General features: G+C 39.6%; 1 protein-coding gene across 2 annotated transcripts in view; it reads left to right on the top strand.

Moving 5' to 3' along the window:
• LOC309701084 (interleukin-1 receptor accessory protein-like 1-B) overlaps positions 1-20,921 on the top strand; it is a 343,032-nt gene that overhangs the window by 210,950 nt on the left and 111,161 nt on the right. For both annotated transcript variants that reach the window (XM_082525081.1, XM_082525082.1), the window contains exon 6: positions 2,329-2,403. In XM_082525081.1, the coding sequence (XP_082381207.1) occupies positions 2,329-2,403 (75 nt within the window). The remainder of the gene's footprint in view (positions 1-2,328; positions 2,404-20,921) is intronic.

Genomic DNA, 20,921 nt, shown 5'->3' on the forward strand with positions numbered 1-20,921 from the left:
AACTTTCACTGCAACTGTAAATCTGCATATTGTCTGCTGACATTTTATATTATTGTGCACATGTTCACTATTAGAAATAATGGCTTACGTAATAGCATGAATCATCACAGAACATTATCTCTTTTTTGGTCATTATAAGCCACTTATTCTATTCTGCTTCACCAAGCTACTACACTACACAGCCACCTAGAGTTTGGGGTCAATGACTTCCTAATTCCTTTTTATTGATGTAATAGTTTGAGACAAAAAAAAAACAATCATTGTGCAGGTGCTGGACAGTGACCAATCCAAAATCTAAAACTTTAAATCCAGACTTTGGTTATGCAGACAGAAGCTATCCAAACTAGGTTAGCATGTGGTAGAAAATAAAACTGACAGAGTCTTTCATGAAGAAAAAATGGAAAAGAAATGGAAACTAGGAAGAGAAAAGAATCACTAGGACCACAAGAGATTGCTGTAAAGGTTAACATTAGGAGATTATAGATGATCTGGTAATAGTAAAGTCATTAACTGAACACATGTAGTAAATTAGAGGAAAAACAAACAAATGGAGAAAGTAGATGTGAATGTTATAGAAAATGTCAAAATCATGACATTTGATAGTGTTAGCATATACAGCAAGGCTGCGTAGCACAGACCTGTTAATTAGTCCAAAGTAACAGAAATTAAGTAGTTAAACCTCACTCACCAAAACCAGAGTGCAGACTTATTCAAGGGTCAGTTTGTTCACATAAAATTCATGTTATTTGTCAGATTACACAGAAAAACACGTAGTGACGCAGACAGCTGCCAGCTACAGCCCCTGTGTCAGGGTCAATCTAACGTTAAGCCTTAATAAAATTAAAATCTGTTACTTAATAACAGAATAAGGCAGAAATTACAAATAAGTACTTCATAGTGACAGCCAAAGGAGGAATGCGCTACCACTGTGGATGCTAATTAGCAACAACTGTTGACCACAAGCTCCTTAAAATAAAGTGTAAGCACTATTTGTTACAAAGCTATAGATACTAATAAGAAACTTCCATGTACCAAGTGATATAAGTACCAGTTACATCACCTGCTAAAATGGGTGATGTAAAACTATCCTTTTCTTGAAAAACGAGCCAAATACTTCGACCAAAATAGTATAATTTTTATAATGTGTTTTACTGGCCTCGTCAAGACAGAATCTTGCCTGCAGCATCAGTGAGAAATCATTTTCAAAGGGTTTTGAGTTGCATCATAAAGCTCCCAGCTGCTATTTGCTGCTCTACACAGAGGCCAAATGAAGATCTGAGTGCCCACGAAGGATCGGTTGTTGGGATAACACATTTTATGATACCATCTCGCGTTGTGCTGAATTATATTACGTGGGATTTCAGCTCAGTTTAAATTTCCAAAAAACTCGCCTCCATCTTGTCGATCGACTCTCTAAACCCAGGCTCATTTTTCCCAGGTTCACCTCAACGATCGCTGCTGCAGTCAAACCGCAACTCATTTGTATGGAAAAAGAAAAAAAAGCCTCAACCCTCCGAGTATTTCCAAGCGTGCAAAGATAGAAAACCTCTCCGATGCCACTTTGAAGACTAGAACCAATTAGGGAATCATTATAATGAGGAGCCTCTAAGTGCACGTCTTTTGTTACTCAGCAGCTGTCTAATTGGAGTTGGTGCATTTCGAAGGGAGTTGGGACCGAAGGCTGTTCTCGTGTCAAATGTGATAGGCTTTTAAATCAGCAACGTGCTCGTGGCTGACATATTGATCATTTATATCTCATTGCTGGTCTCGGGCGGTTTTGTTTTTCTTAGGTTAATTTTAATATTACCGCTGTTGCTGTACTGTAAGCATTTGTGAAACTCCCGTGTTGCAGTCATTATGAGCTGTACACAGCTGAAAGGACAGCATCTCTTCCTGCAGCTCTCGACCTTCCCGTGCCCACTGCAGCTGCAAATGTTTTTGTTTTGTTTTTTTACCTGACATTACACGGTGTTTTTGGAAATGGTTGAGTAGCTGCACAGCCCCTGTATATACAAAACAGCTTGTAATGTATTCCGTGTTGGCACCGTATCGTGACTTACTCAAAGAATGAGTGGCATTAGTACTGAAGTAGCTTCTGCTTTGAAAGCATGCACACTGATATTTAAAGCTTTGACTGGGTAATTCATCCTTCTTCTCCTTCTTCTTCTGTCCACTATTTAAATATATATATTTCCATGTGTTTGCTCCCATTTAAAGGACGCTTTTATTGTGGTCTTTAATGAATAAATCATACTCCCACAGTCCACCGAGGAGAAAAGATGTGGAATTTAATGCGCTCTCTCTTTCTTTCTGTTTGTGTTTTCACAGCTCCCCTGACAGACAAGCCGCCAAAAATCCTTTTCCCTTCAGAGAGCCAAATGAGCATCATAGAAATGGCAATAGGTAAGAAATCTCGTTTCATTCCCTACAGTGATCGCTTGTTTTATGAGGATACAGTGTCGCACTAGCTTGCGCTACACAATGGCATTGCTTCAGATTTCTAGATTAGCCAGTTGGCGCTTCAAAGTAGGTCCTGTTCTACTTTACTTTAGCTTTGGTTTTTTGGAGTGATGTGCTTATTTTGTCCATGTAGGATGAAAGTTTTAGAGTCAGATATTATTAGGTAACAACCCCAATGGTAGTTTCTTAATTTGTAGTGTAATACTTGGTAAATGTCGCCTTGCTGTTGCTGGGGATATTCTGCTCTTCCTCTATGAATATGCACCACATTGTTTCTCTTGGATACAATATTTTTTATTGAGGAGTTACTTCTACGTATTACCACTTTGCTTTTGCTCTGTTCTTTTTTCTTCAGTATCTATCAGGCAATTAATGTTAAATATAATTAGCTTTTTTCATGTTCTACATTAAGGTTTTGAGTTGGCAGTATGATCATAGCTGATAAAATAGTTGTTAAGTTTGTTGTTATTGACCGCCACTGTTTTTGTCTAGTTGCTCTTACAGACCATAACACATTTCTGCCTGTTAAATTAACACTGTCCGTTATCATTTCAGATGGGCAGGACTGCCTAGCTCCAACAATAATGTTAACACTAGCCATAGCTGCTAGCCCCTATCCTGATCATGACTTGCCAGAGAGCTAATAGTTAAATGGTAATGTTAACACCAGCTTGGTCAATATTAATGATAACAGTTTCGTCGTTGCTGAAACAGGAGATTTACAGGCCCCTAGAAATTTCTCACAAAGACAGGGGTGTCGGTCTTTAAGTTGCTTTAGCAAGTTTGTTCTGCTGCTGTTCAAGAGTTCAGCTGCTGGTGGTGGGAGGGGCTAGGGATAAGAGGGACTGTGTGCCTGTCTGTCTGTAGCTGCTGTGTGAAGTCGTGTGTCTGCAGGAGGAGGAGGGAAAGATGTCATTGTTGGTATAAACAGCTTTGCAAATGAATATCTAATTTTTAGTACCAATTATTATTATCTTAGTAAAAATCCCACTCTGTATAATTGCCTCCTATATTACCCATGGTATCAGGAAAGTGCCCTCTTGTTTTCAGAATTGTGGTATAGAAAGCTACTGGAAATATCAGTTCTGGTGACATCCCTACCAAGCACTGTTCAATATGCAATATTTCAATTAGGTCTTTTTACTTTCCTGGCCCTTTTGTGAATGGACCTTGAGTTTTTATCAGGAAGGATAGAAGATAGAAAAGGATGAGTCATTTATCACATCTGTATATGAAAAAGAAAGTGATTCACTTGGTATAAAAGCCGTGTCCGCTGTGTTTCTTTCTCCTCCAATCCTATGCCTTTTCATTGTATTCACACTCATCACATCTATCTTGGTTATTTTGTGCAACACTGATGCAGCTTGTGTTTGTTCATCTTTAATGAGTCAGTACATAATCTCTCTTCGTATCATCTTCAGTGTATTATGTTAGCAGCACTCCAAGTGATTGCCTCCAATTCCGCCTCATGTGGCCGCCTCGGTACCTTTCGTTCGCCTTACCAGCTTTGGATGCAAGGGGGGCTCATGGGAAAATTCCCGCTTTGTGCCTTATTGGGCAAAAGCTCGGCTGTTGGTGGAAGAGAAAATGGGTCACGATGGAGGCTTCCTTTGAAGTAAATTTGTCATGGGCGATGAACAAAACGGTCTCGCAGAGGTAAAACGTGGCAATGGGAAAATAGGTGCAAGTCATTGTAGCCTTAAATTGATGATGGATAAAAGTCTCCCTGGTTTTCTTCATCTGATTAAGTTTTCTTAGTGGATAATGATGGTTTGCAAAATCCATTACCTGATAGCTTTGAGAACAGGCAATAAAGGTAGAAAAGATATGTTTTTACTAAACTGTACTTTTACTGTATTTTTCATCAAAAGAATATTTTGAGCCCTTCATTTTCACTGCTAATTGTACCAGGCTGCATTTAAAGGGCACCTATTATGCACATTTTTGAGCACATGCCTGTAATAAAGTAGCATTGCATTATTCAGAATTATCTATCTTTTTTTATTATCTGTACAGCAATTCATGTTTAAGCTCCATGAACTATCCCTTTAAGGTAACTCTCTTCTGATTGGCTGCCCCTCATAAAAGATGGTTTGTGGGTGTGGCTTCCGTTCCGTGTCTGTGCCATATTAGGCATGTATGCGCTCAGTGATGTCATACAGAGCCAAAAGTGGAATAAACAGTATGAAATTTGAGCTTTTGGCTTATATAATAATAATAATAATAATAATAATAATAATAATAATAATAATAATAATAATAATAATAATGGATGCATTTATATAGCGCTTTTTGGGGCCCTCAAAGCGCTTTACAATTCCTCTCACATTCACACACTGGTGGAGGCAAGCTACAGTTTAGCCACATCGGCAACCTTCCGGTTACAAGACAAACTGCCAACTCTTTGAGCCATGATCGCCCCACATATATATTACTTATTCATACTCTGACTTCATGATTTGAATCTTTCCATGTTTCATATGAGAATCCTGCCACTGTAACAGCATGAAAGATCCCCTTTAAATTTGCATTTTAGTTTTAACTGGTTAAGGATTAGCCAGAATTCTGTAGGGTTTTTTTAATGCTCCTCACCCACCTCTGCACCCTTTGATATTCTACACAGAGTCAGCAGCACTGTGTACATAATATATGAACACCTATTTGATTCTCTGCCAGTACAAGCTCCTATCACTTCTTCTCAGTGTTGGCCTAGTGCGCTTTTATCATCCACAGAGAGCCCAGTCAAACCCAGCATATCCTTTCAGGGTTTATGGCAGCTCGGGTGGAATTTTATTTATTTATTTTTATTCTTTCTTCCATAAAATATAGAAGAGCAAATGGCTTCAGCTGACAGTTAATTAGGCAGGTGAGACGGGGAGAGCGACGAGAGTGTGAAAAGGCAAATGCGGAGATACACTTTTCAAGCGCTCGCTGCGGAACTCGAGGGAAGAACGGAGAGAGCAGAGGGATCTGTGGAGTGGGGGTCCCAATTAATCAGCATGCACTTTCCGTTCACTTCTCTGTCTCCTAATGGATGTGCTTCCTCAGTTATAACTGATTACATTTAAAATGCTTGATTAAAACATGTTGTGTAAATGCTCTTCTCATGCAGGCCCTCAGTGGGCATGTCTCTCCGCTGCTTTCTCTGTGGGACAGATCAGATACAGTTCGCGTCTGTAATTCAGTCTGACATGTCACTGCACACTGCTTTCACTCTGTCTTGTACACATAATCGACTGGAGTACAGCTAAGCAGACTTACTGCAGGACAAGTGTTTCTACTGTACTGCTAATCTATACCCTTTGTAAATAGTTTAACAATTTAGGGTTGGGGGGAGGTTCGTTTCCTTTATGCATGAATATGTTTTTGGTAATCTTACTAAATTCGTTCGTTTTTCATCTATGTTCGTAAAGCGGACTCAACCATGGATTGAACCCTAACCAACCAGCTTTTTTGGGCCTTTATTCTGCTGCTGCGTCTTCCAGATTTGATTTGTTATAATCCTATTTTCTATGCAGAGCTAACATGTCACTCCCGGCCTACCTATCCTGACATTTTACTTCAGCTTAGATTGAATTTACGACCACTGTGGCACGCCGCCTGTGATGTTCATTCAGGGAAAACCCAGAAAGATCCCCTGTGATCTTGATTGGCTGTTGAAACTTCAATCCCTTCACCTCAATCCTCGGGATATCACACTTCATCCCCTGCCACTTGACATTATCGCTCGACAGCGAGTTTTCTGAAATTGCAGCAGAGGAAAAAAAACAAACTTTTTTATTTTCTTTTTTACTGAGCCTCCTGTTCAAATTCTACCTAATCTTTCAAGATTAAAAACAAGTGCTTCACTTTAAGAAGCTGTTCTACATCACCAGTCTCTAATATTTTGCAAATCTCAAGAGTTGTTTTCTGTTTCAGTGATTAAATTGATTATTTTGGTGTGTTCGCTTTTTCATCCCAAACTTCTTTGTTTTGGATTTTGTTTGTTTCCCAAAGTGTATTCTGGTAGTCTCTGGGCGGATGGAAGTGAATTTATGGTTTTCAGTTAACAATGTGGGGTAGCGCAACAACAAATTGTGAACACAGGAAAGGGTCAAAGGTCAAGAATACACCCTGGTAAAAGTAGATCCCTGTACTCCATTTAGGATGCTCCAGAAACCAGTTGATATGTCTGCAACATTTTGAATGGCTTTCTCTCTGTGTACAGGACATCTTTTTACACTCTCGGATTGCACTAAATTGTGGCCAAAGGAAGGTAGACGCAACTATTGAGTGGCTTTAGTCTTGGACTGTGTTTTCATTGTTTGGTTTGGCACCATTCATGTGCATTTGCTCAAACTAACATTTTGCAAAACAGGAGCAATTTGCATCTTTTCATGCCCACTTGTGTTTTTTTCCACTGACCTTACAAGCCATCATGCCACATCTAGCATTTGCTTCCCATTCTGTCTGAACACACTTTTACTTCCAATTAACAGTACACAAAGCCAGGTCTACAAAGAAATGTTTTCTCACTTTGCTGTGGAAGAACTTGACGAGTCTGCACAAAACACCCACAATGAGCAACCAAACATCACAGCATTGAATTGAAGTACCGATGCCAGGCGTAGGTTCCAGTATAATTAAACCTTCATGTGTGCTTATCTTTTCTTTAATGTAGCATCATTCCACTTTGTGTTTATAGATGTAGAATACGTATAGATGATGAGTGGTAGCCTATTGCAGGTTTTTATTGCTGGTACATGCCCATGCTATGGTGGTTTTTTTTGTCCTGTTTGTACTGACCAGCATTTTTCTGATGTAATATATATACAACTGGAAAAAAAATAGTCCTGGAAATCTATACTGATACAGACGTCAGTCGACGGAAATGAAAATTATCAACCTACAGAGGCCTGAATTCAGACACCCTGAAAATCACAGACGAAAAATGATGCAGCAGGCTAGTTTTTTTTGCCAAACTTTTATTGCAGCTACTCAAAATGGTACATCTAGGCCCCCATGTTCTTGTGTGCATGCCTGACATAAGGGCACGCTCCTTATGAGACAATGGATGGTGTCCTGGGGGATCTCCTCCCAGATCTAGACCAGGGCATCACTGGGCTCCTAGACAGTCAGAGGTGCAAACTGGTTTGGATGGACCAAAAACATAATGTGCCAGAGGTGTTCTGTTAGATGTATGTCAGGCCAGTGTGGGGCCAGTCAATGGTATCAATTCCTTCATCCTAAAGGATCTTCCTGCACACTCAATGGGCATTATCAAGCACCAGGAGGGGCCCACTGCACCCGTGTAGGGTCTGGCAATGGATCTAAGGCAACTAACCAACTAATGGCAATCTAGGTCCTGTTGGCTAGCCTCTAGAGATCTGTGCCTCCTCAGACCCACCCCCAAACCAGCCATGCTGAACAGGGATACAGGCAGAATAACGTTCTCCACAGCTTCTCCAGACCAGTGTTGGTCAAGTTACTTGAAAAAAGTAATCAGTAACTAATTACTGATTACTTCCCCCTAAAAGTAATCCTGTTAATTTACTGATTACTTATTTTCAAAAGTAATTAATTACTTAGTTACTTAGTTACTTTTTAAAAACACGATTTACAACCTGAATAGGTGATAAAGCGATAGATCTTTCAGCCCAATTCTACTTTTTCTGCATAATCCATCATATAAAATGTAATCAAATGGAAAAGTCTCTTTTTAAAACTTTTATAGTTTTATTAGTTTTAATCTTTTAACTTTATGCATCAAGCAAAAATTTAATTATATGCAACATTCTCTGACTGGAAGAAATGTGTTTAATATTTAAACCTATTTTCTACACATTCCAGCACATAAATTTTTTTTTTGTGTGTTTACACTCAGTCTTTCAAATAGATGCAAGTAAAACACAGCAGAAAATAAATAAAATCAAAGACTAGCGGTCCTTTTGCTCTATTTTCACCTGTAAAGCAGGAGTTGGGTAGGCGGAGGTTTACCCTGGTGCAGGTGTGCCGCAGCGGTCAGTGGAAGGATACGGCAGTTTCTCTGTGAGTTTCCCATTATGTCGCACTCGGTGCTTGCTTGGAAGTTTAGGGGGTTTTTTTGCTTTAAAAAGAAGTTTTCTTCCCACACACAATGGACACTAATGTTTTTGTCACTTTTTATGGAATCAAACTTAAAGTAAGGTCAGTACTTCCATGCTTTAAACGCTGCACGCTCATACTCTCTCCCGTACTCGATATATGATCCACTGTTGATCTGCACACAGCTGTTGTCACGACCGTTACTCTTACGTCACTGTCATGCGACATTCTCGCAAAAATATCACGGTTTTAGTAACGCAGTAACGCAGCGTTCCTGTGGGAAAGTAAAGGTAATCTAATTACCGTTTTTGCAATAGTAATCCCTTACTTTACTCGTTACTTGAAAAAAGTAATCTGATTACAGTAACGCGTTACAAGTAACGCGTTACTGCCCATCTCTGCTCCAGACCCTTTCTCATCTGTCACATGTGTTCAGGGAAAACCTGCTCCCATTTGTGAAAAGCAGAGGGTGCCAGTGGTGGACCTGCAGTTTCTGGTGTCCTATGGCAAATGCCAGTAAGGCTCCATAATGCTGCACAATGAGCACAGGGCCCACCAGAGGAGGTTAGAAGATCCATGCATTATTCAGAAATCTGATATCAAAAAGAAAGCGATAATCACCTGTTACAGCAAGTACAGCCATCCATGTTCTGAATTTTATCGTTCTACAAAGAGTTTTGTTTATATGAGAAAACAATTTAATAGAAACCAGAAGATATGTAGCTAGGCTATACTTGAGGTCTCCACAATCCCAGGTATCACCTCACTACCAGTTATGACACTGACCATAGCTAAATACAAAACAGTCAGAAAAGATGATGAGAGAACAAATGTCAAAAAAAAAAAAGTAAAACCATTCCTGTTTTGGGGGGTCCACCTGTTGTTAATTTCATTAACATCAAAGCAACTGGAACCGATCAACAACCCCCTCTGCTATTTAACTGACCAGATCAATTTCCCAGCAGTTTAACTGACTTGACGCTATATTCTGATTGAAAAGTGTTCCTTTAATTTTTTGAGTAATAGATTTCTAACCACTAATGTGTGCACTGCAAAAGTTAAAACCTTATCACATCATCTCAGAAAGACTGATTGTGAAAATCCATTTGTTTTAGTCTCTATTGCAATCTGCGGGTCTGCACTGCTCTCAGAGGCTGAACTTTCTAATCTATTCATTGGTGTGTACATAATAACAACTTCAACTGGAAATTGGTCCTCAGTCACTCACAGGATGGAGTTACATAGTCCACTGACATAAACAGAGGGTACCTCAGTCAGAACAAAACCATTATTTTCCTGAATTAACTTTTAAGTCAGTAGCCACATCAAATTAGATTTTGTAATCATTTGGTAATGATGAGGTTGGGCTGTTATTCCTGTGCAGGTCAGGTTGCTGTGAGACTCCCATTTCCTCTAAGCTGACTTACCCTCGCATTAAATCTAAAATCTAAACTGAGAGATATAATGAATTTGTGGGTTGTTGCATCCTCTGTCAAAACAAAGCATCATTAGGAAGAAATGATTAACTGCACCTAGCAGCAGACAAAATGTCAACTTTCACCACGCTGGCAGAATGCAGTTGAAAGTCGGAGCTACAGCAGATGCTTTTGAAATGTAAAGTCGTTGCTCGACGATCAGTCTATGATCATGAGTCCTCATCCCATTATTCTAAAACAGGTTTCTTCCTTTAGTTGTATGGATTTGAAATCCTAATGGTGGGCTGTTGGAATCACCTCCCATTGATTAAGGTACCATTTTCAATATTTTAATGATTAGTATTGATGTCTTGGGTTTTCTACTGGTAGTCCACAGTGGAATGAAGGTAAACCATGCAACAGATAGAGAGACATGTGTAGTAGATCATTTTAAAGGTAAATACCAAAGGTCCTAGAGAACGGATGTGAATGCTGAAGGGTCAGGTAGATATAATGATCACCCCAATTTGAAATCTATAAATTATGCTGTGAAATTGACTTTTTTTTAAGACCAGGTTCTCTGAATGCAAAATTAATCTTTTAGGAAATGTGAAGCCTCCAATAAAGATGCATGTGTTATTCCAAAATCTGATATCAAAAAGAGTGCTAAGGACCTGTTACAGAAGGTACAACCATTCCTGTTCTGAATTTAATCCGTCCACAAAGAGTTTTGTTTATATGAACAAGAATTCCTTCCGAACAAGACGACATGTAGCTAGACTCTGCTTGAGGTCTCCCCAAAGGCTGAACAGAAGATGACAACCAGGAGACATTCATGTTATCATGCTCTAAAAAAAAGCAAGATGGCCTAAAGGAAAGGGCATGGGTGTCTGCTGGACCTACACAGAGCCTACAGGGGTCAGTGTCACGATTATGTGAATCAGCCTTAAACCAGCAATCTATCTGAAGGCCAGGAAACGGGTTTCTTTCTTGACCTTTGTAAAAACTTTCCTGGCAGGCTTATGGTCTCAGTTGCTCATCTTGGGTCTGTATTTATGAATCTTGGTCATACAATGCTTCAAAAATGAGGACTATCTCTGGTACGCTCATTGGCTAACGACTTACTAATCACAAGTCGTTTAGCAATGACTGTGATGTTTCTTTTTTTTTTTTTTTTTTTTTTTGTCCCGTTTGGATCTTTAGCCATCAGAATTGTTGTCTTAAGGCCAAGAAAGATGCCAAGCGGATTTATTTTACCAAGTGGATCATCATGGCCTTGCCATATTGGTCCATTTGATTGACCTTTATTATAATTATGAATTTATTTTATTTTCAGTTCCTACAAACGGGACAGACATGACTGGGGGATTGGACAGGGAGAAAGAATGAAAGAAAGAGAGGGGGAGAAAGAAAACCAAAGGGGAGAAGAGACGGTGAGAAGGGGGGGGGGAAGAAAGAAAAAAAAAAACCAAACAACGAAAAAACCCCAAAACACCCAGGTCACCTGTATGGAGGAAAAAAAACAGAAGAGAAAGCAAACAACAAAGAGCAACATAATAAAAAAAACCGGCACCATCACAATAAACTAGCTAGCAGTAAATATCAGTAGATACTAAGTAATAAACGATATTGTGCAGCACGCAAGATAGACAGCGCACAATGTGCTTTGAGGCAGCAGCCAAGAAAGCTGTAGTCCGCGTCTGTGAACACCTGTGTGCACACCTGTGTGCACACCTGTGTGGATCAGCATGCTTGCATTCCAAAGGTTTCTCCATGTAACGATCTGCTAGGGAGTGTGGGGAGCCACAGCCCCGTCCTCCAGGGTATGAAGCAGGTATGGAGGAGATCAAAACTCCAGACATCCAGAGTGTGATGTTTCACATCCAGACCCACCCTTGCTGGTCACATCCGTGTTTTTTTTAAACCAAGATTGGGACGGAAATGCCCCGTCTCAAGGTCTCAAAAAGAGATTCGAGAAACCAATGGACGGTGTCAGAAGAGCCCATAGTAGTCCATGTTTGATACTGTCTATGGTCACAGCATGTAAAACAGCTGGGTCATTGGTTTCTTAGAGGACTGCAGAGAAGCATATAAGCTTTGAACGATTTTGGATATCCAGTCTGTCTGCTTAGCCAATTACGTACAAAAACTAACACATGAATTCTGTTAGTCCTTCTCAATTAATCTATCATCTCAGCAAACATTTTCCCTTCAAGATTATGGTTCCAAGAACTAGTTCCAAGTTTTATTTATCATAGCATGATGTTCATTTGGTGAATTATGGTCGAATTAAGAGTGAATTTTTTAAAAAGCATTATTTTATACGGTGGAGCAGCTCAGTGTTGTGTTCAGTACATTCTCAGGTGGGAAAACATCATCCTTGCACTTCTACCTTACACTAGGGTTATCATTTGAGGCAGGAAGTTCTCAACACACCACAAGACACATTTTTAGTTTCACAAAGAAAAAAAAAGTCTCTCTGGCTGTACAACACCTATTCCCAATATCACATACATTCACACTCACGTACACACCAGCCATCCCTCTAAATGTCACGGGCTCGGCAGAACGCTCCGTCGATGCCAAAGGTTCAGAGGCCCTGGGATCAATATTACATCATTTCTCTCAATTAGGGCATATTTATTCCCCTCAAGTTATTGTACATCTGTGAGTGATCCTATCTGCATTCCTGGCAAGTCTCCAGATGAGTCGAGGGCCCGGGAGGAGAGGAAGACAGAGTGAGATAAAGATAAAGGGAGAGAGGAGGATAGAGAATGAGAGAGAAATGAAGGTAGGGGGAGTTTGGGCAAAGCATCAGAGGAAGGGGGGAAAAGTGAGCAGGTTCATTTAAGATTCACAGAGGGGATGAAATATGATGGTGTCTTACCTTGGGTTATTACAGATGAAAGTGGTTACAAAACGGCACACTGTCCCAAATGGTTAATATGCCCTGCAGTGTGGAGGTATAAATCTTTACTGTCATATTAGAAAGGGGTGGGGGTCGCTGGTGGTGATTGGTAGGGATACTTGGCGGTGGGATGCTCCCATTAGTGTTTTACATAAGTACAGTAATGACAGGGACAGTCACGAGATGATAGGCTCTATCGACCAAAGATGGCTAATTTTCGTCAACAGATCCAGCGGAGCAGCAGTGAGTGCAGCACTGATACCAGCCATGTTTCAGATCATGGCTTGACCTTAGAAGACGAGCTATTTTACCACAGTGACCATGTGCTGCTCTGCTTCTCCTCCCACCCACAACATCATATCTGCCTCAGCAAACAGGAAAAATGGCTCAAGTCGTTTGTCCCCCTTAGCAGAAAATAGCATCACGAACTGGCCAGAGCACTTGAGTATTAAGATATACTGCCTCTTGCCTGTGCCAGCAATACTTTCCATCTCTGGGTAGACCTATTAATCATAAATTGAGCTTTAGCATCTATTTTCTAGACAGTCTGGTTTGATGATGTTTTCTATTTTTATGCTTAATGGCTTAAGTGTTCTTGTATTGCACCTGCATGTAGGTACTCACGAAGGTCAGAAAACCTCTACCTTTGTCAGGCTTGATTATATCAGCAGATAAGAGGCACTGACCCAATGGGACAATCACTGGGTCTCTCATTTCAAGCACATTTTAAAACACAATGTAAAGCAATGCAGGTAAGAAAAAAAAGTCTTGATGAATACTAGAATGTGGTCCTGTTTTAACTTATAACTAATCCGACAGTTGATTTGTTTATTTATGCCACCGTTGCTGCAGTAAATGCAGTTTTAATGACTTTCTTCTGATAGATGAAGGTAGCAAATGTAGATGACGACACACGTATGTGAAATTGATTAAAGATGAAAAGATTTTTCACCCACGGGGGGACGTTTAAGTGCTGTGTAATATCGATCAACAGACTTCAAATGCAGAGTTTCCTGACTTGTAATCAGAGGGGAAAAGTCATTGAATATAAATAGTGAGATTTCCTGTGCTGTTGCAGCATGTGTGATTCTAGATGCTGCTCTGGAACGAGATGAGATGAATTAGGAAAAGATTTGGTGGAGCAGAACTGGGCTGCTGTTTTGGTGGTTCTGCAAATCCCAACTGATTTTCTATTTCTACTGCCAAAAGGGTTTTTTTATTGCTTTCTTTACTATATAGTAAGGATTGCATTCAGTTATACTCTCTGAATACATGAAAAAATAGGTCTTTTTTTCTCAACATGTTGGTACAAAGTGTCTTTAAGTTAGAAACATCCATGCGACCCGGAAAAATTGGTGGTTGCTCTGTGATTATACTGAATTTTTTTCAGTTTAGGTGACAGATGCAAGGAGTTGCGGCGACCACTGGAAATCTGTCTCCAGACTGTCACAAACTGACTTGGATTGACTGCACTCACTCTCAGGCAGGTTGATAAAGGTCTTCAAATAATTTCTATCTAATGAAATAAATGCAGACAGATTGCCAACACTTTGCAGTCTGAGATCTGTGATGTGTTTCTTTGCTGTAGGGGACTTAGGAATATAACCAGCATAGCCTACAACCATTCGTCAACCAGCTGTCAGAATGGTTGTTTTGCGCCAATGTCATTTTGCAGTTAAATTGCCATCCTGCAGCACTACTTTTGTTGTGGAGGAATTTCTGTTTCAAATCTATGAAGTTTTGGCTAGACTCTGAATATAAGTATTTTGTGTAGTTGGCAAGAGATTTGCAACAGACGGCAACAGATTTGCCTTTTCACTGATTTAGCACAGTTAATTGTCATATTATCACAAACAGATTGCGTATAATTGACCCTACTTAACTCTAAACTGATAGTAGCCTGACTCTAAAGTGAGGTGCAGAACAGGTCTACAACCGCTCGCACTCTAAAATGACTCTACAAAGAGTAGAGTCATTTTAGAAACAACCAGATTGCACGCAGTTGCAATAATTTTGGTCGTGATGTGGTCACCGAGTACTGTTTTCCTTAGTGTCACTTCAATATTAGCCTATTGCCTAAGCAACCACTACCATACCATACCATCATCATTCATTGGTAGGTATGTAACAGTGTGATGGCAAATGGTACATTTTTGCATGCGGTGTCAAGCCAGAAGTGGCATGAAATGATTAGTTATATATATCATGTCATTACTGATTATGTCATCATAAAGCTGATGGTGGAAGAAGATAGTACAGGTCCTGAAGGAGGTAATTTCTTAAACCATGGACAGTTGTGTGCCAGAGAAGTTAAGTTTAGCTAGCAACTTGCTGCTATGTTTGAGGCTACTGTGGTCATAAGAGGTGCCTGGTCAGTGCTGATATTTAGTATATGTGCAACACTCCCAAAACATACGTAGGATTTGATACTCATGGCTCCTTAGGACAAATTGAGATTTCACCCATAGACCAAAGAGGGATGTAGACACTGACTTCTGCCATTGGTTTCTGCTATCCTGAAGTGTGACTAAGAGCATTTTGGCTGCCATCATATAGGCTTTTTTCAAACCTAGCACTGATGAGAAGATGAAAGGGTATGGGCAAAGAGCACCGGTGTCAGATAATGTAGATAATTTTGGATCACATTAGATAAAATAAAATAAAAATTAAGCCTTCTTTTTGTACATTGAAATTATATGTGGTCTTCTAACTGGCGGACACAAAGCAATTCACAATTCGGTGAAGAACTGCAGTTTTTGGCACTTGATTTTTCAGTTCAAGTGGTTTCCCTTTGATCTCATCATAGATTCTGGGCACATTCACAGTGACATTAATCGCAAATCCTTACATTGGTGAATAAAAGTATTTCTTCATCCAATTTCTTTGAGTAGATGATTTCTACAGGAACACCATGATTTATAACCTCAAACCATGGATAAAATGTTCGGGTTTTTTTTTTAAACTGTATTTGTGTTGTTGTTTCATGAAGTAGCATTGATCAAGATCCTTCAAACACTTCTTGGCAAAAAGCTGCACAAAGGACTTAGAAGGTAAAATACTTAGTCAGCAGGTTTATAGGCAAGGTAGCACTGCGGTCATTGGATTAAACTATCAGTATCATGTAACAGCTGTGGTCTTGCTATTCTGGCAGGCATCTTGTTTTGGGGTTATCCCTGGATTTAGTTTTTAGTTAGTCTTCCTCTGACTCGTGTTTCCAGTTCCACAGAGCGTAGACTGACAAAGTGCCGTCGGTACAGTTACCGCCCAGCTGTTGTTCCATCAACAGCTGTGTTCTTCATATCCAAGCTAGAATTTAATTTTCAAAAGCTTCTCCTCCTCCTCTTCCTCCTCCTTGCTGCTGCCTTCTTCATTCTCCTTCCAGTACTATCATGTATCACTAGCTTCAATAGTCAGCCCCATTCAAGCACCAGCAGCGAGCGGCAAGACTCGCTCAGCAACTCGGTGCCCTTCTTATATTTAAACACACCTTTTAGTGTTGCAGTTAAGCGCAGTAATTTTTTTTTTCTTTTAACAGCCATTAGATTAGCCCTCAGTTTAACCTCGGCACGGCAGCTCACTTTGCTCTCTTGTACTCTGCTATTCAAGAACTTCAATTGCTAGCAGTAGGAGGAGACATTAATTTTCTTTGGTGACTTGAAGAAAAGCGTTTTCCATTAAATTTCTTAGGTTGTTCGAAGCCATTTTTTCTGTAATATTTTACTTCATCCACAGTTTTTGTTGATCTATTTCCCCCCCTCTTTGTCAGCAAAGAAAACCAAAGCCAAAATGCTATCCATGCAAACTCTTCCCTCATCATCATTGCCTCGGCAGTGCATTTGTGTGTGTTGCCTGGTTGAACTAATTGGCCTTGCTGTATTTCCTGCCAAACAGGTGGCCGTATTGGTTTCCTTCTGGCTGCATTTATGTGGCTGTGTGTCCAGGTTGGACAGAGATGACAGCGTCTCCTCTCTGCCCGGAGCGTGACCTTGGTTGGGCGATGCTCTCGCTGCACTCTCTTTGGTCTCACATTGGCCTTTTGGGCCAACTTCTGATTGTGTGCGTGTGTGTGAGAGACAGATAGAAAAAGAGAGAGCATCCTCTGGTGACCAGCCAGAGAGCTACAGGGCCAGGATGGCAATGGCAGCAAACTTTACACAATATATGATGTCATGGCAAAACTGCTCTGAAGCACGTACGCACATGCAGGTGAAGCACAATATTCTTCAGAGCTAATGATGCACACATTCACGCTCACGCACGGAAAGGTCTCACGCTGTCACCTCCGGGGATTTGCATGTGCTAAGCAATCTGATATGGCCAGATTTGTCCTTCTCATACAGTATTCGCCTGCTTTGTGTTGCTCTATTACATCGACAAGTGTGGTCCTCTGTTTGGTCCGTGGGCGGCCCTGCTCTGGGGGAATAAGAATGTGTCAGATGAAATGTTGTGGATATTTGTCTCATAACTGCGATGAGTCAGGCAACACCTTGCTTCTGTACATTGGGTAAAGAAACAATATTTTTTCTTCAGCTGTAGGAGGGATTATGAGATGCTCAGATAGCCCCTGACCTCTGCGCAGACCAGAATAGAATAGAATAAAATAGAACAGAAATTTACACAACAGAGAGTTACTGTCCTCTTACCACAGCGTGTCTAAAGCTTCCCGATATGGAGCATAACAACATTTCTTGGGCGCTTTGTTTTATTAGCAAGTATTGTGTTTCTCCTTTAAAAAGCGTGGGGAATGTGTTGCTATATTTAACCCTGTCCTTATCACCTTTTAACCACATTTGTTTTCGATATCAATATACATTTCCTCATCTTATTAGAATGTTAGTTAAGCTTTTCAGTAGAAATTAATGTGGTTTCCTTTTTTTTCCCTCCCATCCTCCACTAGATTATTCTCTATGATGAGTCATAGCAGTGAGCTGGTAACAGTGTATAAAGGATAGATACACAGCGATTAGAAAAAACGGCCTTTAATTGGTTTTTCTGACAGGGAGAGATGCTTTAGCTAATGAGTTATGCTGTGTTTTGCTATAAAATCCTAATTTGTAGCAATTTTAGAAACAGAGTAGTTACATACTTGTTTTTATTTGCAAAATGTGGCGGGCCTGCCATTGTTGTCATCCATTATCAGAGCTGGTAGGTTTAAAGTTGGCATTTCCCCAAATTGAGTTGAAATGTTAAAACAGCTGTGATGTTACCCTTTAAAACATCTGCCCTTGCAATCCCACTCTGATTGTCATTCAATTTAAAAAAAGGATCTTTGGGGGAAGGATCATTTTAAATCAACCAGTAAAATCTTGTTGGGTTTTTTTGTGTTATGATGGTCAGTTTTGATATTTTTTTGCCATTTTGATTTCATATTATGTCTTATTTCAGACCAGTTGGTCTGCAGTACACATTTCTTGACTTATAAGTACATCTAATACTGTAATAAAAAAAACTATAAAATTGCCCTAATGTAAGTGACCAACCTGGTTACATGGTTAGTTACCTATTTAGTATATTATTAGTAAAACTTTAGATAGTTAATGCTGAATTTGAAAAGAACCGTAACATTAAAAAAACGACAAAACTTCAAAAACAAAAAAATAAGACACTGTTTATGTTGATGTTTCAGTCAATATTTCAGTTATGTTGATATGTCAGTTTCTGATATGCAGTGTTGGGCAAGTTACTTTGAAAGAGTAATTAATTATAGTTACTAGTTACTTCTTCAAAAAAGTAACCGAGTTAGTAACTGAGTTACAATATTCTAAAAGTAATTAATTACTTGAAAAGTAACTATTGCGTTACTTTAAAAAAAAAAAACCCTGGGGTCCAGGGTATAATTGGCCATTTTTAACTACTTTTGATTTTCCCTCCACATTTCACCTTTAAAAACTATTTATTTGCCTTGTTTGGTATCATCCTTTTCAGCACAACCTCACGTGTCTGAATTTATAGTCATGTTCTTATTTTGACATACTGTATTAACACAATTGATCTAAAATCAGACAAAAAACATAAAATCTGAGTATAAAAAGTTCTATTTTTTTACTATTTCAACCACAAACATGTTTAATGAATCATATTTCATAACTTTAAATGCAAATATAAATTGTCAATTTTAAAATCATATGCACAAGTTTTGCAAACAACAAAGTTATTTGCTTCCATTTACCTTTTACCTTGATTTTTTAAAATAACCATTTCAAATGATTTACAGAACAATCAGCTGCATTCAATCAGATGCCACACAAATTATTTGTGCCACTGCAAAAAAATAATTTCTGTCCACTATAAAGGAGAACATCACAGCCTGATACCTGCAGGTCTGACAGCAGCAGGTGTATCACTGCTCCTGTTTCTACCTGGAGACCGCAGTCGCCTCATTGTTCTGACACACAACACAAAACTATCCACAACACTACACACTAACTACACAAGACAACGCATTAACTAAACACTCCAAACACGCTAAACGTCACAAATCTCTCACATCTCAAAACTCGCTCTCTCTCTTTTTCTGCTGTCTTTCTCTCTCTCTCTCTCCCTCTCTCTCTCTCTCGCCGTCACTCCTAAAACTTCCCGTTTTTTAGTCATAAGCAGAGAGTGCACGCGTATATATTGTTTATCGTGAATCTGGTTTTATGTGGCCTATCAACACAATTTAAAAACTGGTATATATCACCTTGTTGCTTTGTCTTTAAGTGGTCGTGTGACTGGCTTACCACGACTACTTTACTCTTCCTCAGTCAAACAGCAGCACTCATGCGATTGTTTTGCCCCATTAGCTCCAGGTGTTGTGCTAGACAGTGATCGTGATTACCGTCCGCGGGAGCGCGCGCAGCTGCTTAAAGCTGTAGCGCGCAGATTACTTACGTAGTCAGCTACTTCCGTGCAACTGATATAAGATGCGGTAAACTGAACACAGCTTCAACCGTCTGTTTGCTGAAAAATAGTAACGGACCACATTTTCTTGTTAGTAACTGTAACGGCATTGTAACGATAGGAATAGTAATGGCCGTTAGTAACGCCGTTACTTGTAACGCCGTTACTCCCATCACTGCTGATATGTCAGGGTTTTTTTTTACGTAATTCGTGATATACAGAAAAAAAGTTTAGTTTGAGCGTTTGAAGTCACAAAATCTGGGCAACCGATTAACACCGATACCAATATTTGGTGATTTTTAATCCAATATTCCAATACATCGACTGATATTTTTTGGCTTTTAAGCACAGAAAACATGAACAGATTTGCTTAATATTTGTTACATGTAGTTATTTATTTAGTTGCTTAAGCTATTCTTGGATCAGTTTGTTACTACAAGCATGCGTTGCCAACATGGGAGTTACAGACTGCCCTCTGGTGGACATACTGACATCAACACTTGCAGCATGGCTAAAGGGTGTTTCTCCTCTCTTTTCTTTAGTTTTTTTAGTTAGATCGGCCTGCCAATAAACCGGAAGGAGTCTGATCTGACCAGTAGAACAGAAGAAGCAGATATTCTTATGAAAATGGAAATATGGCCTTGATCTTGACTTTAAGTGCAGAACCATTAGAAAATTATTGTTTCTGACTCAAACTGTAGGAGTAGCAGAAATCCTTGTTAATAGCGGAGGATCCGGTGGAACAATGAGTGACAGACACCTCCCCATTGCATAAACTAATCTGTGTTTTGGCCGGCTGATATAAAATTTATTTGAAGTAAAAGTACATGTAGGCAGAGGAAATATATTCCATTTAGTTCAACACTGCAATTATTTTATTTTTCCAGTAGAAGTTTGGAAATGACAAGTCACTTACATTTTTGGCATCTCCTAGCTGGCAACAATTGATGTTATTTTTTTCCCCTCTGTGAATGCACAATCTCACCAGATCAGTTCATACAGTAGTGTACATTTGGGACATAGCTTTATGAGTGGGCAGTTACTTTCCCTAGTACTGTGGGTGAGAGCCACGAGCTGCTTCTGCCAGTGTAAAAATCCAGAATCGTTACTTCGCTGTTCAATGTCTTGCTTTTGGAATGTACCAAAATGTTCACAACAATAAAACCAAAGTGCCCAGAAAATGTTTTATTGTCAAA

This window comes from Aulonocara stuartgranti (assembly GCF_965226115.1).
Source record: "Aulonocara stuartgranti genome assembly, chromosome: 23".
In the NCBI taxonomy this organism is placed as follows: domain Eukaryota; kingdom Metazoa; phylum Chordata; class Actinopteri; order Cichliformes; family Cichlidae; genus Aulonocara; species Aulonocara stuartgranti.